This window comes from Balaenoptera acutorostrata, chromosome 2, assembly GCF_949987535.1.
Source record: "Balaenoptera acutorostrata chromosome 2, mBalAcu1.1, whole genome shotgun sequence".
NCBI classification, from domain to species: Eukaryota; Metazoa; Chordata; class Mammalia; order Artiodactyla; family Balaenopteridae; genus Balaenoptera; species Balaenoptera acutorostrata.
Window position 1 is genome coordinate 79,133,438 of NC_080065.1, and position 16,117 is coordinate 79,149,554.

Below are 16,117 nucleotides of genomic sequence, written 5' to 3' on the forward strand. Positions count from 1 at the left end.
CTCACTGTGGAAAGATCCTTGACTGGTAGATCAAGTGTCTTATTGTATTTCCTTAATTCATTCTGTCTGGAAGAAGATGTCAGCTGTGTTGCAGTGAGGGGAGAATTTCAAAGGCCCCAGTCCCCACCAATAAAGGCCGAGGAATGGCTTTTGAATAGATTTGTCAAGGCAACCCTACTGTTCTGGGACCAGGGAGAGCAGGAATAACATAAAGGAAGGGTTGCTGTATGAGATTAGAAAGTGAAGTTCACAAAGCATGGCAGATTTTTGTAAGAAACAGTAGATCAATGAAACTATTGAACTGTGTGGAAAAAAAAAACATGAAAACAAACACAACATCTAGTAATGTTCTTAACTGCTTTCTCTCTTTTTACATTTAAAATGGATAAAATATTACTATCTTCATGTATTATAAAAGCTTGATGGTTTAAAGTGGATATGTATTCTATAATTTTCACTCCTAATCTTAATTAGCAGCTGAATGTAAAATTATACAATGTAAGGGAGAAGAAATTATAAAAGAAATAGGGTTTTGGAAGATATTTCGTACATTTGAAATAAATAAAATTAATATTACTATTGATAGAATACCACCTCAGAGAGTTCTAGATAATGCAGAAGATTAGCACACAATTAGCCAGCTTTTATATACAGTGTGACACTTGCTTGTAAGAAATGAGTATTCTCCAAAGCAGTGTCAAGATATGTAAATGGATGATTTGTTTTATCATTCATCACAACCCCTAATAAATTCAAAAATCATGACTTCTATAGGTACTAAAAATAGGCTTCCAATGATACAGGGAGATAGCTTCAATGAAGAATGACTTTCTCTTTCTCTCTCTTTTTCTTAAACAATTTAGTCTTTTCAATGACAGCAATTAGCTCTACCGACAGACAGGCAGCGATTAGGTATATATTTTAATTATTATTCATCCTAGTAGTACCTCCAAATCTGATGAAAGTCGGCTATTACCCAGGTGATATGTCAGTCTTAATACTGTTCACTTATACTTCACATGTGTAAAACTATGTCTTATAGGATATTTCCAGTATTAGTAACAGTGATGGTACATTATAGTATTAAGGCGATTAGTCATTTTCTAACTCGTCATTGACTTTAAAAGCCGAACAAAATGGATTTTATCCAGGTCACCTTTAACTCAAACATTTAAAACAAAATACAGGTTTACATTTTATGATCCTGAAATTTCAGTTTTTAGCTAGGCACATGTTTAGGCTTTGATCTCTCATAAAAATAGGATGGAAAACAAACATCCTATAATTAAAGTAAATATGTCCAAAAGTTCTCTGCAATGACAAAGTACTGGTATAGAATTGTAAAGGTTTGATACCATAAGTTGACATATACGTGTGGTGTGTGCATGTTTGTGTGACATTTCTATCCTACTGGGAAAAATATAGAGAGAAAAGGACAAAACAAGCTAAAAATATGTTTGCCATATGATAGAGTATAATGAAACAAAATAATGTAAACAAACTGGGAAATATATGTAAAGAAGGAAATATGAGAAAGACATACAGCCATTACATATGAATTCAATCTATCTGAAATTCCATCTTATCAAATGCAGCCCCCTATTCGGAGATGTGTTTTTATAGTTTAGAAACCAAATCTCTTTTCACTGTTTTTCTAATGCTTATTTTATCCCTCTTCTCAATGCCCCAATTTGTACCCTATCCCAGTTCTTCAGTTGAGATGAACACTAGCTAAGCGTCTTGGATGACGACAGAAGCAGCCCACTAGGAAGGCCCTATCTAAACCCAGATCATGCTGGAGTGTGTTCCCAGGCCTCAGAGATCTTACTCTCAGTTGCCCTGAGCAGACAACAAGGCACGCTGCACCAGAGGTACCAACAGAGCCATGCTTGAGCCTCAGATGCAGCCCTGCCTCATCCCGACCAACAAGCAGAGAGAAAGAAGCCCCTGGCCAGAGCCAGCGGATTGGGATGGATCCTGTAACTACAGTTTCTCTGGGTCTGAGGGAATAAGAGAAAAAAAGGCAATACAGTGAGTGTCTTAAAGTTAAGTGTTTTCAACTTAAAGGTCTTTTACTCTGAAATTATGACTTTACAGGTTTTTGTGGTTGTAAATTGCCTTTTTCGTGAAATCCAAAAGTTTGGGAGCTATTAGTATAAACTAGAAGTGCCTATAGGCCAAAAGAGTGCTGAGTGACTATTTAAACCAAGGTTGACAATATTTCAGTGTAGATATGAAATGAATTAAAAAATTTTATAAAAAGTTTACACTTAATATATTATGTTTAAAGAGAAAAGTAGGTACTAGGTATTCCTGTGCAAGATATTTGGAAGTATTTGGAGATGCATGTTGCCCTGGTTGAGCGTAGATTTTTATTCATTTTTATGAGTTATAAATCATCAGTGTCTAGAGGTTGATGCTTAATATGGAAGGCATTGTGTCCTCAGACAAGAACAACTGCTATTTATCAGGTTGTGTTTCCAGGACTGACACTCAGAACTGAATGGTGATGGTTAAGGGTTCATGACTATTATGTAGAACTAGACATCTGGCTTGGCTGGAGACTTTCAGAGGCCAGGGGTACGTCAGGAAATGACATTCACCCACTCAGCCTTTTTTTTTTTTTTTTTAATAAAAACTATATATTTAAGTTGTACAACATGATGATTTAATATACATATACATAGTGAAATAACTACAGTCAAGCCAACTGACATGTTCTCCTTTACATAGCTAGCATTTTTCAGTGTGTGTGGTGAAAGAACCTGAAATCCATTCTCTTAGCAAATTTCCAGTATTCAAAACTGTATTATTAAATATAGTCATCATGCTGTACATTAGGTCTCTAGACTTGTGCATTCTATACCACTGCAATCTTTGACCAACATCTCCCTGTTTCCCCACCTTCCTGACACTGGTAACCACAATCCTACTCTCTGCTTCTGTGTACTCGACTTTCTAAGATTCCACATATAAGTGAGATCGTGTAGTATTTTTCCTTCTGTGTCTAGCTTATTTCACTTAGCATAATGTCCTCCTTATGCTAAGTGGGTTCATCCTTGTGCACTCAGCCTTTACAGGCCTGGAGCCTGAGGTAAGAAGTTCCTTTCAGGAGCTGCCTTTGGTTACTTTCTACCTCTTCTCACAAGGCTGGCCTAGTAGGTATCCTTGGTCTTTTGGTTGGGAGGAGATTTCGCTTGGAATCATTGCCATAAGTAGCCCTCTTTGACCTTCTTTCTTTAAACGAAATTGTTATTTTAAAGTTATACAATTAATACAAGAATACAGTACCTAACCTTCTTTCACTGTGCTAATTAGAAGAATTAAAAAAAATCAGCTTTCTATAGTAAATGAATACTTAACATCAGCAACTTTACCATATTAATGTAAACATGTTTGTAAAACAACAAACAGCTTTACTAATTTGTAGTGCAACAGGAATGACTAGGCAATTTGTACCATTATCTTACTTCCACATTTTAAAGCAGTGTTTGGTGAAATAATGGAGCCAATCATCAAGAGGCCAAAAGCACTGAGGCTTCATCTACAACCAGACTGGTGTTTTTATGGATAACGTTCCGGTTCAGCTGAGGTGTTTTTCTTGGCAGGGATATCTGCAAACTCTCTCAGTTTTTGAGCTGACTTTAAATGGAGCTGGAGTCAGAGGTGGTAGGGCAGTGGGCGGCGGAGGGCACAAAGGTTGCCCTGCCACAGCTTCTCCCAACACCTGTGCTCGAGACAACTGCCCTTTCTAATCGCTGAATCCAGGCTTGCTTGCTCTTCAGTATTTCACGGAGTCTTGCAGAGTGCACAGGGACTGAAAAGGAGAAAGAAGAGGGGACGGAGTTTCATCCTGAGTGCTGGGAAATCCTGGACTCCAACCTTGCTAAACCACACTGAATTCTCCACTAGGGGATCACACATTTAGGTGAGTTCCTGTAAGGATATCTGAAAGAGACTTCTATAGTCCCTCTTTTTGCTCTTGTTTCAGTGGAGAGCTCTGAGCAGGGATGATTTCAAAGCCCCATCAACAACGATCTAATCATTTTTATCTCTGGGATCTTATAGTGTTTTCTACAATAATACACTTGATTTCTTTATGTAGTACCATTTGGTTTTCAAGGGGTTTTCCTCTTGGTTATCACCTTTGATTCTCACAATAATTCATGAAATAGATGAGATCGGAATTATTATGTCTAGTTCACAATTATGAAACAGGCCCAGAAAGGCAGAGTGGCTTTCTCAAGACAGTAAGCCTTGGCAGAGTACCTGGTAGACCCAGGTAGTTCACGCTAGCTCCTTAACTACTGTTTTACCTAGTGAGTGACTAAGCCAGAATCATTATCAGTACTCAGTTCTCCTAACTCCTTGTTCTGAATTACTTCTCTTTTGTAAGATATTTTGAATACGCAAATCATTCATGAAACAAAAGAACAGTGTTCATCTATCTTATATTATTTGGGGGTGAAAAGGTAACAGTAATAATAGCTGTGCTTTACTGAACTTCTTTAAAGTGCCAACAACTGTGCTGTTTCCTTACATGTATTTTTTCTCAACCATGTTTACAAGATAGGTATTATATTTTATAGATGAGAAAATTGAATCTCGAAGATATTAAAAAACTTGCCCAGGACTACACAGCTAGGTAAGTGATTGACCTGGGGTTTGAATTTTGGTACGTCATAACACAAAACTCTTCACACTTCTTTATGCCTAAGGCATAATCGAGGGAATTGAAAGAACTAGGTCATTTATCAAATTTTATAAAATTTTCAAAAATCTTATAAAAGTTATGTCTGCAAAAAGATTATTGACAGCTTTGACTAAATTAAGATAAGTTCAATTACTGCCTATTTCAGTCAGATGGAAAAATGCACAGATTAATATATGCTGATTTTTAGGGGATGCCTAATCCAGTCTTAGAAATACTTAAAAAGTAAATCTAAATAAATTCTGTTATATTTGTCACCTGGAATGAGACATGAAGAACTCACAATGAAAAAAAATGATAAACAGGGATGCTTCTTGTTTGGGATAAGCCCTAAATTCTATATTGGCTGTGTGTGGGGGAAAAAGGTACCAACAGATCATTTATAAACCTTACTAGTTATATAATACTGGGAGCTGTTTATGTATCCATTTGGACCGATAAACTGCATAAGAAAGTATAGTCATAAAACACACAAAATTTCTCTTGGAAGAATTTAGGTCCTTGGAAATGAAAATTAAGGATGTAGCTAAATTGTGAAAGGAGAAAGGAGAAAAGCAATGTGGTCAGAAAACACCTGGGTGTTAGAATAGATTTTAAGAACCCCACCTTTATATGTTTATTATGAGGAGTGGAGTAAAAATATTTTGGACTTCTGCATGATGAAAATACTTTTTCTAATGGAGAATAACAACAGTGAAAACAGATTGGTGATACGATACCACCACTATGGGATTATATAGCCTAGTCCTTCTGTTTATTCAGAACTCTTTTCAAACATTAACCCTCTGGTCCTTATGGTGCACCATGAGTACTGGCAGAAGTTACTGTACCTATGGTGAGAGGTCAGCTGAATAAATACCTGGGTATTCTATTAAAAAAAAAAAAAAACTGGAAGAAAATCAGGAAGGTCAACCAGCTCATTCGTATATATAAATATAAGTATTGATTTGATTAAACAATTGCTAAAGCGTGGCGTGGCTAATGTCAATTGCTTATAATATCAGGAAGATAAATACAAATAAAAAAGAAATTTCAGCTATATATCTGTAATAGGAATCAAGGAAATAATGAGCTGAAAGTTTTTTGAAAAATGGGAGCATGTTCAATGAGTCCTTGTAAATTCTCAGGTTCACAAGCCCTTAGGAAGTATGAAAAAGCTTTCTTAGCCCAAGGCTGCACCATGACCAGCCCCTGGGTTTCTCCTAGCTCAAGGGTCTGCAAAACACTATTTCAGCTTTTCACTTCTTCTCCCCCTACTGGCAGCAGTAAGCCATCCATTTAAGAGGGGCACATATTGACCACTTCTGAAGAAAAGAATGAGACAGTGTATATTGGGCTTGTTTCTTGTAATTAAGCAGTACCAATGCTAAATACCAAAATTAAAAATCAGGGAATAATAACCTCCTAACAGATCATGACCTTATGCAGCCAAAGTTCCTACTATATACTGTATGCATACATATATTCTATAGAAAGCCAAAGGAAAAAAAAAGAAAAAGGGGATATTCTATAGAAAGCCAAGAAAAGAAAAAAGAAAAAGAAAAAGGGGAGGAGGGCTTTCAAAAAAGTAGTCTTTCTTCAGAAGGGTTTCCTATTATTATTTCAACCATGTCTAGTTTTCTCTATACCCTCTTTCTGCCTCCAGAAAGGGAGTTTGGCGGTGGGAGGTGATATAAGTTAGTGGGGCTGCTCAAGATATAAAGGCTCACACTCATTCATCTCAGCACTGAAAAAAATCATCTCACCTCTCTCATCCATTCTCGAATCGTTTTGCCAGCTTCTTGATGCCACACATTGTGAACAGAGTCTGTCAATGCCACAGCAGTCACCTTACTTTTCACATCTGCTTCTCGTTGAATCATCTGTTTTTAAAAAGGAAAATAAAATATTGGCCACAATTTTTTTCCCTACTGGGTGCAATCTGCTTAGTCATAGATAACAGTAATATTACATTAAAAATGAAAAAGCAATATGCATCTCTTGTTCAAATTTACTCTTTTCTACACTGAACACATGCCTTATTCTTGCCCAGAGGTGTGAAAAGACCTAATATTTTCTTTTCAAAAGACAATACCCCTTAAGTGTTAGAACTACGCAGCTCTATTATTTTCCACGTGGTTTGACAATTCAAGGATTAAAGGCATCACAGGGGAAAAAAGGAGGAATCCCTGAAGGCTTCTTTTATAAGTTTCTTCCACCACGTCCTATTTCAGTGCTTCAGGGAGTTGTACCAGGGGTTCACTGTTAGCTACTTAGGACTAACTTCTGCTGATTTTTAGTAGATGGCAGATCAGTAAAGAAAGATATCTTTGACTTTTCCAATTTAACTAGCCTGCTCTTCACCATGGCCTTGTAATTCCCTGGTGGTTTTTTTTTTTTTTTCCCTTGGTGTTTTAAATGACCACAAAGATCTTTCTCTTCAAAGATTATCAATGTCATTTTGCTTTCTTTTATGCTGAAAAATGATTACATTTAACTTCTTTCTATAGAATGTTATTTCTATAAAATTAAGTCGTTCTAAAACTTAAAAAAGAGCCACTTGGCTTGAAGAAACGGAAGAATTCATCAGTGGTCTGCAAAATAAAGAAACTGAGAAAAAATAGTTCTAGATTAAAAGAATCATAAACATTCTAACTCTACTAACACTAGTAACTGATTTGACACAACAAATATAAGAAAGCTTAATAAAAAAATTAGTTACAATACAGTATCTAGTAGCCTTGAATTTTATAGCCATGCCTTCAACTCTTTCTTTGCATCAAATGTCTTTTCTCCCTCTAAAAAAGAGCAGTTTCTCTATCATTTACTATTAATTTATTATCTATCAAAAACACATTACTGCATTAAAAAAAGGGAGAATTCTGAATGGTGATGAAAGCTCACACAGAAAACAATGCAAGCCACACTTCTAATACCAAATGATGCCTGTTGGCATTCTGAACTAAAAATGTCTCTCTCCTAAATTTCTTTAAACCCTGCATATGCACATCCCCTTTCACTAAACAGTACCTAATGGGAATCTAATTCACTGTTAATGCTGCCTCAGCAGCATTCCTGCACCTTAAATCTTTGTGGCTTGTGGTTTCTGCTTATGTAATGTGCAAATCAGTGTTGGTTATGAACATCATAATATTACTGCAAAAATTCACATGACAGTACCAATAATATTTTTAAAAGCATAAAATAATACTCTAATTCGATACTTCACATTCATTATTAAGCAGTTTACTACCTGCTTCTTGATTTTATTTTAAAAATAGATTCTTATTGGATTACAATGGCATTAGAATATAGAAATTTAAACTGACACTGGATAATAAACCCCTAAATTCCACAACAGTGAATCCACCTGGCTCATGAAGAACTTATATGTCCTTATTCTCATTTTCTAAACAGGAACACTTAGAGATCTAGAAAGATTGTTGTTGAAGTTACTAAATAAGAACACCACACTCTTCTGGTGGTCTAAGAATATGTCTGCATTTAAAAATATTTGTGCTGAATTTTGTTTTGGTTGTTGTTGACACATGCTGACTTAAATTTAAGGTGGTAGTGTCTGAAGGCACTAGATATTGAGGACATTTGTGAAATGATATAAAATTAAGAGTTGAAAAGGCTAAGGATTTAGTGCAAAAGTAGAAAACCTGGGGATTAAAATTCTACAAACCTGGAAAAATATACAGTTGACAGACTGATTACCAGAGCAAAAAAACTTTGGTCTGTTTGTTCATCTGGCTGACATTTCACACAATGGATGGTGAAGATCTGTAACTTTTCTTCACATCACATCAAACCACATTAATAATCGAGCATGACACTCCCTTACATTGCTACAGTTCTTTACAGTTTAAAAAGCACTTTCATATTATATTACTAGAGGAGGGGAATGGTCAAATTCCAGAGGATCTCAATCAACAGCTGTTTACAAATGAACCCAGTAACAAAAAATTTCAAATATTTGACTGTTTAGGATTAGTAGAATTTTAAATCGGTGAGAATCGTAACATTTTAGTTTTTCAGACTGTTTTCCTCTGTTTGGCCTTGCTGCAACTGGTAGTACTGGAACTTCTTGCAACTGCCATTTCCATCCAAAGCCTCTGCTTCTTGCATTTGTTGGTGTGGTTCCTAGCTCCCATTCTCTCCCTTACTGCTTCCACTGGGAATGAGCACTGACGAAAAATGCTGGAGAATGGCAGTGGGCGGTAGACTGAACACAGGAATCAAGACTGTTTAAGAGACAGACCTTAGATGGAACACAGCTAAAGCAAGGAATGGGTGGAGGCACAGCTGGGCAGGAAAACAACTTCTTTAAAAGTCCACAGTAGACGACCGTGATAGTCTGGAAAACCCAGAAATCTGAAAGGAAAGAAGCCATATGACCGAAGTCCTACTATATGTCAATCTAAGGTGGAGATGTGGTTTTTATTAGGATCCATGGATATGAACACCTTTGAAATTTTTGCAAAATTCTGTCTGTATGTGATATGAATATTTTTCTGGGAGAGGATGCTTAGCTTTCATTAGATTCTTAGAGGGATCTTAATTTCTAAAAATGGTAAGAGCTTGTGATCTCAATACCAATCTTTCAAAAAAGAAAGATGGCATTTTTTTTTTTTTGTTATAATGTCTTCAGTATGGCAGTATGGTATTGAGTTGAATAAAAGTGAAAAAAAATTTTTGATAACCCAGACATCAACATCCTAAAGTTTCATGGCTTAATTAATGTATGGTAAAATTATAATTAAAATATTGTTTGTTTTTCTTTGTGTGTATAATATTTGTTTCTATCTGAGTAGCACTTCATACATTTCAAAATGAATACACAGTCAATCTCACTTCACTCTGAAATAATATTGAAATGTATTTAAAACTTGTATCATTTTCCCCATTTCAGAGGAGGAAACTGAAGCTGGGAAACTGGTTAAAGGCTACACAGATATGACTCTATATCTGTGGCCATGTAAAGTGACACAGCTCTGACTTGACCATGACTTTATGTCTTGTGTTCTTTCATTTGTATCACATGGGGTCTATTTCTCAGTAATATACTATTACACTCTTATATAAATAAACTCATTTGATTAATTCTGTTTTTATATATACAATATTTCATTGACTTGGACATTTAAAAGAATGGTTAAAAAAAAATCCAAATCCAAATCAGTAAAGAATGCTGAAATTCTGAAAATCATGCTAAGAGAAATCAGCCATGAGCAAAATCACACTATCAACAGCATTAAAAATTATTACTACAGTTCTACAATAAATGATGTATAGGATAACAGGGAAAATTAAATATTTCTATAAATCATATTGATGATTTGAGAATACAAATATTTGATGCTGTCACCTGATATTTTTGTTTCCCCTTCCTAATTCTGTTCACCTATTCCATTTTTGTTATAATGTCTTTTCACCTTAGCTTATACACAATTAATCTGCTCTTTCCTTCATTGTACTGCATGCTCCCAGTCTGACAAAATTAAATATCAAGTACTTTGAACAGTAAAAACATATACCATCTGTATGCAGGCTCATCTTATTATTAAAATTTTTGATGGGGTTGAAATTGAGAGAAAAAAAATACCTATTATTTTTTTTCTTCCAGAGTAAGAGTAAGATTTTAAACATTAAGTAACTATAACAAGATAAGACAGCTTATCTGAGTGTAAGAGTATTTGGCAAGATGGAGACCAGAGGACCAGAAGGGCAGAAGAGCCAGAGTCAGTGGCAGCTACCTTTTCTCCCCTCCATGGATATGGTCCTTCCACAGGGCTGCTACCATCTCTCCCCAGAAATCAGGTAGGCCTTTTCTGTCCACCTAACCTACCTCACCATGCTTTCTCCAGTGCCCTCAAATGATGTACCTGCTTACTATCTTCATAAGTTCCTGGCCCAATTCAAATACTTCATGTCACCCTAAAAGTTCCTTAATTCCCTTTTTGTACCTACAAACTGCTTAACTTTTCTGTGGGTTTCATTTCTTCTAGAACTCTACCGTGAGCTACTTTTAGCAAAGGAAAACATAAAGACTCTTTTACTTCCACTAAATCAAATGAAAAAGTTGCTGTCCATTTGTCTTAGCTTAGAAGATAAGCTTTTGAAGGCAGGGAAATGTTGATGTTATAGGGATGCTCTACCATGAAATCTGTGGGGGTAGTTTCATGTCTCTACTCCAGGGCCTTGGATTTTGGAAATTATAAATCCAACCTAATACTAGATTCAATACTCCCAACCTGAAAAAGAAGTGAACCCTGAACTGGGTTGTCTTCACCCTAACCTAAAAGAAGAAACAGATAATTTTACTTTCCCATATTTGTGACCCAGCAGCCACGGCACTCAGAATAAATATGTCTTATATTTTAAAGTCCGAGGGGACCTCCCGAAAGAGCCAGTGTGGCTTAGGGGTAGGGATGTATATATGTGCATGTAGACCCATATTTATATTTGCATATATATTTTAAACATGTTTTTGAGGGAAATATTTTAAAAGTCTTTCATCAGCAAAAGCCATTACTTTCTTTTTAAATTCTGACATGTGTTACACATATGTACTGTGAGGGTTACAGCATGTGAATCACTTGCACAGGAAAGAATATTCTCAAAGAAAATCAAATAACCCATGTTTCCTTCAGATTAAGATCTGACACTACTGTACGTTTATAAATTTGAAGATCATTACTACTGTATGAGCATGAATGAATCCTCAGTCTGGTTAATAGCACGGTTGAGATTTGAGATGTCTTTAAAAAAATACGCATGTATATAAATAGATTAGCTCCCTCTAGAGCTTCTCAAGTTAAGATTTCAGATTAAGTTGTTCCAAAGTTTGGAAAGTATGAAAAGCTGATACCTTTTTGCATTTTCGTTATGCAGATTATAATTACACTCAGTGCTTCTACTTGAGTGAAGTCTTTATGTGGTTTGACAAACTCTGGTATTTTACCACAAGCCTCTCCCATCATTTTACAGTTCTCCCTGTATGTCCGCTAGCGAGTGGTGCACTGTCCTCTGTGCTATCAGGCCTACTGGGTTAAAAATGTGCCCTGGGCCAAGATGACTAATCAGCTGACAATGGGTTTGGTAGAGTCTTTTCTGTTAACGTCTTCCTGAAGATTCTTTTGTACAAGTCAATCCCAATAGCATACTACCCACAGAACAAATATCTTTGCTGCAACATTAAAACTTTGGTTCTGTCACCCAAGGCTCTTGAAGCACCTCTAGTGATTATAATGAAATACGCACACACTTTGGTAGATGAAATATGAAGACTAAACTGCCCAGCAGGAAATTCAGACAATTTCATACTCATACTCTGAGTATGAAATTCATACTCAGAGTGAGTATGACACTCAGCTCTCACATGTTATAGTTCACACTTCTCATCTGCATTCACTTTTTTTTTTTTCCCTCCTTCAAAAGTAGAAGCTTTCCAATAAGCAGTCTTCATAAGGAGTGCGGTGGTTAGATTCAAGGACCTTGGAGTCAGATTCCCTGGGTTCAAATCCCTGCTCTGCCACTTCTGGTAGTAACACCTTGAGTGAATTATTTCAACTTTTTCAGTGTCTCTATTTCATCACATGTAAAAGGGAGATAATAAACTAAGTCATAGAGTTATTGTGAGATGACGTGAACTAAACATAAAGCAACTTGCAGAGGACCTGACACACGGTACACAATTATAGTAGAGGATCCCACAAAAACACACAATGCAAACTACTCCTGATGTGTAAACTAGTGCATTCTCCTTTCTCAATGTAGAAGGTAACAGAAGCTTAATTTAGAATGCATTTAATGACAATATTATTTTTTAAAGGGTCATAGATCCATAAAGGAAAAAAATTTATGAAGGGCTGCTTTTTCCTTAGAATATGTGGTTCAATAATTCTAAAATCACCTGGCTGAGGAGTAGAAAGAGCTGATTATTGCGTCTGTTTAAAATCCTGTAATCACAATACTAGACCAGTAATAGCACCATGCACTTGAAAATTAAAACAACTGTTGAAGCCATACTGTGGCAACCTCACTTTCTGGGCACCAGTGAACCCTTTCAGAATTACTGGGCCGGCTACAAAACACGGAGCCATGGCTCAGCAGTGCCAAGCTGGCAGAGAGAGAGTCTCTTTACCACTGTTTTTTGCATAAAAGGGAGTGTAGCTGACTATATTTTTAAAAAGGTAATCACAGAGATATGAAGTATGTCCAGAGGAAGGCAGTATAGTGTTGTAGTTAAAACACACATAGGCTTTGGAATAAGATGTCCTTACATTTTTATTTTTGGTTAATCATTATAAGAATACAAAAATGGGAATAATAAATTTATTATTAATCAAAACTAATTATAAGAATAACAAAAGTGGGAGTCACTTCATAGGGTGGCTGAAGGATAAGTAAGATAAGGCACGTAAGCAATCAATACTGTCAGCTACTATTATTATTACCTTGACATTCGTTTTTAATTTCTAAAATGTATCCTTCCTTTTAGATATGGTTATCTATGTATTCTTCAGTGACATTAACATTTGTGCTGATAGGGTAGCAGTTAAGAAGTGTCATACAGTTACTACACCCACCTCCACGCCAACTTTCTCCATTATGTAAAGTGATTTGGGCTTGCTTAAATGTTTTCAAAGGAAATAATTAGGTATAAATAGGATAACCACACATTCCAGATAGTCCAGGACAGTCCTGGTTTATGCCTGTTGACCTGGTATAATTATTAATAATGTCCCCTTTCACAGTCAAAAGTGTTTTGGTTTGGATAGTAAATTATATGGTCACTGAATGTATAATACAGAAGTTAAATGTCACTCTAGCAAATGAGTAATCTTTGCGCTCAATGCTTTAGCAATTTAAGGATATACCTAAACATAGAGAGTTGTCACTAAAAAAGTAACCATGTAGGAAAACATACAAGAAATATTTCCCAAAGTTCCTAAGGTCCAAACTTAAGGGCAAGCCTCAGCGCTGTGCAGCCCCTCACAGACGGACATGCAGCCTCACACCCTGGGTAGGTAAACATGGCCAGCTGGAGCTCCACTGTAACAACAGGATAAGACAACATTCTCTTTTCCTGTGCTTTGAAGCCCTAGCTTCAATTCTTACAACCTTTGTCTAATTTCAGGAAGGAAAAGGCTCTCTACAGGCAAGAACCCCAAGGGATAGGGTATGTAAACTGAAACTTCTTGGGTCACATGAATTTATGAAGATAAGTCTCCAGCCACCAGTTAGGGAATGGCAAGTTATGATTTATTATTGCAGGCGGCCAGAAGAGAGCAGTAATAACTTCCTTTTCCTTTCCTGCCTAGACCATGCTGCCACGTGCAGACTCCTTCAACAACAAAAAAGCATGTGGAAGGTAGGTTGAAAAGAAAAAGAAAAAAACAAAACAAAACAAAACAAATATTAAGTGACTGACAATCTGGGAGCTGGGAAAGAAGACCAGTGCCTTACAAAAACACATGATGTGAGAAAAAAAGCCACAGTATGAGAAACTTACTTTACTAATCAAGAAAATAGCAAGTTAACTGTAAGAAAAAATAAAATAAAAGAGGTCACAGATTAAAAAGCCAGTGTAAGGCTTTATCAAGGTGGCTTATTTGATAAAAATGTTTTATTATGTAATGTTAGAAGACTGACCAAAGTTGGCAAGATATTATAAAACACAGATCTGAAAATTACAATGAATATATATGAAGTGGATATATCATAAAAGTATAAGTAAGGACTAAAAACACTGCCAGTCCAAAACACTAAGGCAGGCTTAGCAAAGGAGATGTTTAAATGATGATAATACATGGTCTTGAATGGAAAAATGAGAAAACTTTTTAAAACTTTATAAATGTACTACATACCAAGAAATGTTTCTGATGCAAATAGGTAGAAAGCATGTTCACAATACTAAGTTTAAAAATCACTTATGAGCCTTTAGTAATTGGTATATACTATAAATACTTTGGTATATATATAGGTTCGGCAGGGGCAGGCCTACACATTCAGCTGGGAGGATGTTAATATACTGAAGTTTGAAAGCATAGCATTTTCTTTAGGTCTGGGAAGAAGAAAGATAAAGGGATACAATTTCCTGCCACAAAGATACATAGTAGATAACTGAGTGCAGGAGATCATGTTATTTAACAAATTTCTCTTAAAAGCCTTTACCTTAGGTGTGAGGTGATGGATATGTTGATTGGCTTGGCTGTGGTTGAATATTTCACAATGTATACAGATACTAGGGTCATCAGGTTGTACACCTTAAATATACACAAAATTTAATTGTCAATTATACCTCACTAAACCTGGGGAAAAAACCTCTACATTGAATTTCCACATAGATGTTGGTGCATTTGAAATGTCATTAAAGTTTTCAAAGTTATTCTACAAATTTAACAATATTTTTATAAAAAATTCAGGTTCCAATTATCGGTATTGTTTTCAATATATTTTAAAGGCTGCACACTCTGTTACCTGGCATAAACAGGGGTAGCGATATTCTAACTTATCAACTGTTCTAGGTAATACATTATTACCATTAGGTTGATTTTTGACCTTTGGGAAGAACTCACAACTCAGGAAGGAAGCCAGGTTCAGATAAATTCTGTAGAGACCATTAATATTCTGAGTATTTATATATAGATTATCTCTTTAGATAGAATAATTTCTTTTAAAATAGATTGGTAGCTGAGGTATTATGGACCTGTTTTATAGATGAGGAAAGTGATGCTTAGAGAAAGTGACTTGCCCATATTCACACACTTAGTATGTGGCTAAGCTAAACCTATTAATTCCAAATCCCGTGTCTTTATACCATGGCTATCTGTATATAATACCCTACATTTTTCCAGCTGAAATACTTATTATACTGGTAATGATTTGTTCACTATCTTTCTTCCCCACTGAAATGTAGGCTCCCAGAGGGAAGGATCATATTTGCTGGGCCAACACCACATCTCTTTCCCTACACAGTGACTGGCACATAGTAGGTGCTCAAAAATTATTTGTGGAATGAATGGAGGCGCTATTTACAAAATGGAATAGATCAGGGAAAGTGATGGTTAGGAAGTTACAGCAACGTCTGGTTTGGCATATTTAGAAACAGACCATAGGTTGGGTTCCCCAGGGAACAGACTCTGAGATGGAATTTAGCATGCAGGATGTTACAAAGGAGTGCCCTTAGGATCAACATCTGAGGAAGGGAGGGGAACAAAGCAAGAATGGGCAGAGAGAAGTCAACGTAAGATGCAGGTCCCAGACAACCCTGCATAACCCCAGGGGAGCTCTGGACCTAGAATGACCCTTCAGAGTCATCCCAAGTTGGGCCCAGATGGCTCAGCCCTTAATCTCCCACACTGTTCTGTCTTTGAATTTGGATCCCCACAGCAGCCAAGGAAATCCCTCAAGGGGCTG

General features: G+C 36.2%; 1 protein-coding gene across 4 annotated transcripts in view; it reads right to left on the bottom strand.

Moving 5' to 3' along the window:
• FAM172A (family with sequence similarity 172 member A) overlaps positions 1 to 16,117 on the bottom strand; it is a 428,330-nt gene that overhangs the window by 144,649 nt on the left and 267,564 nt on the right. For 3 of the 4 annotated variants that reach the window (XM_007197435.2, XM_007197433.2, XM_007197438.3), the window contains one exon: positions 6,457 to 6,573. In XM_007197435.2, the coding sequence (XP_007197497.1) occupies positions 6,457 to 6,573 (117 nt within the window). Of the gene's footprint in view, positions 1 to 1,241; positions 3,818 to 6,456; positions 6,574 to 16,117 lie in introns of those variants that run through there. The other variant, XM_007197434.2, reaches the window with a different exon arrangement.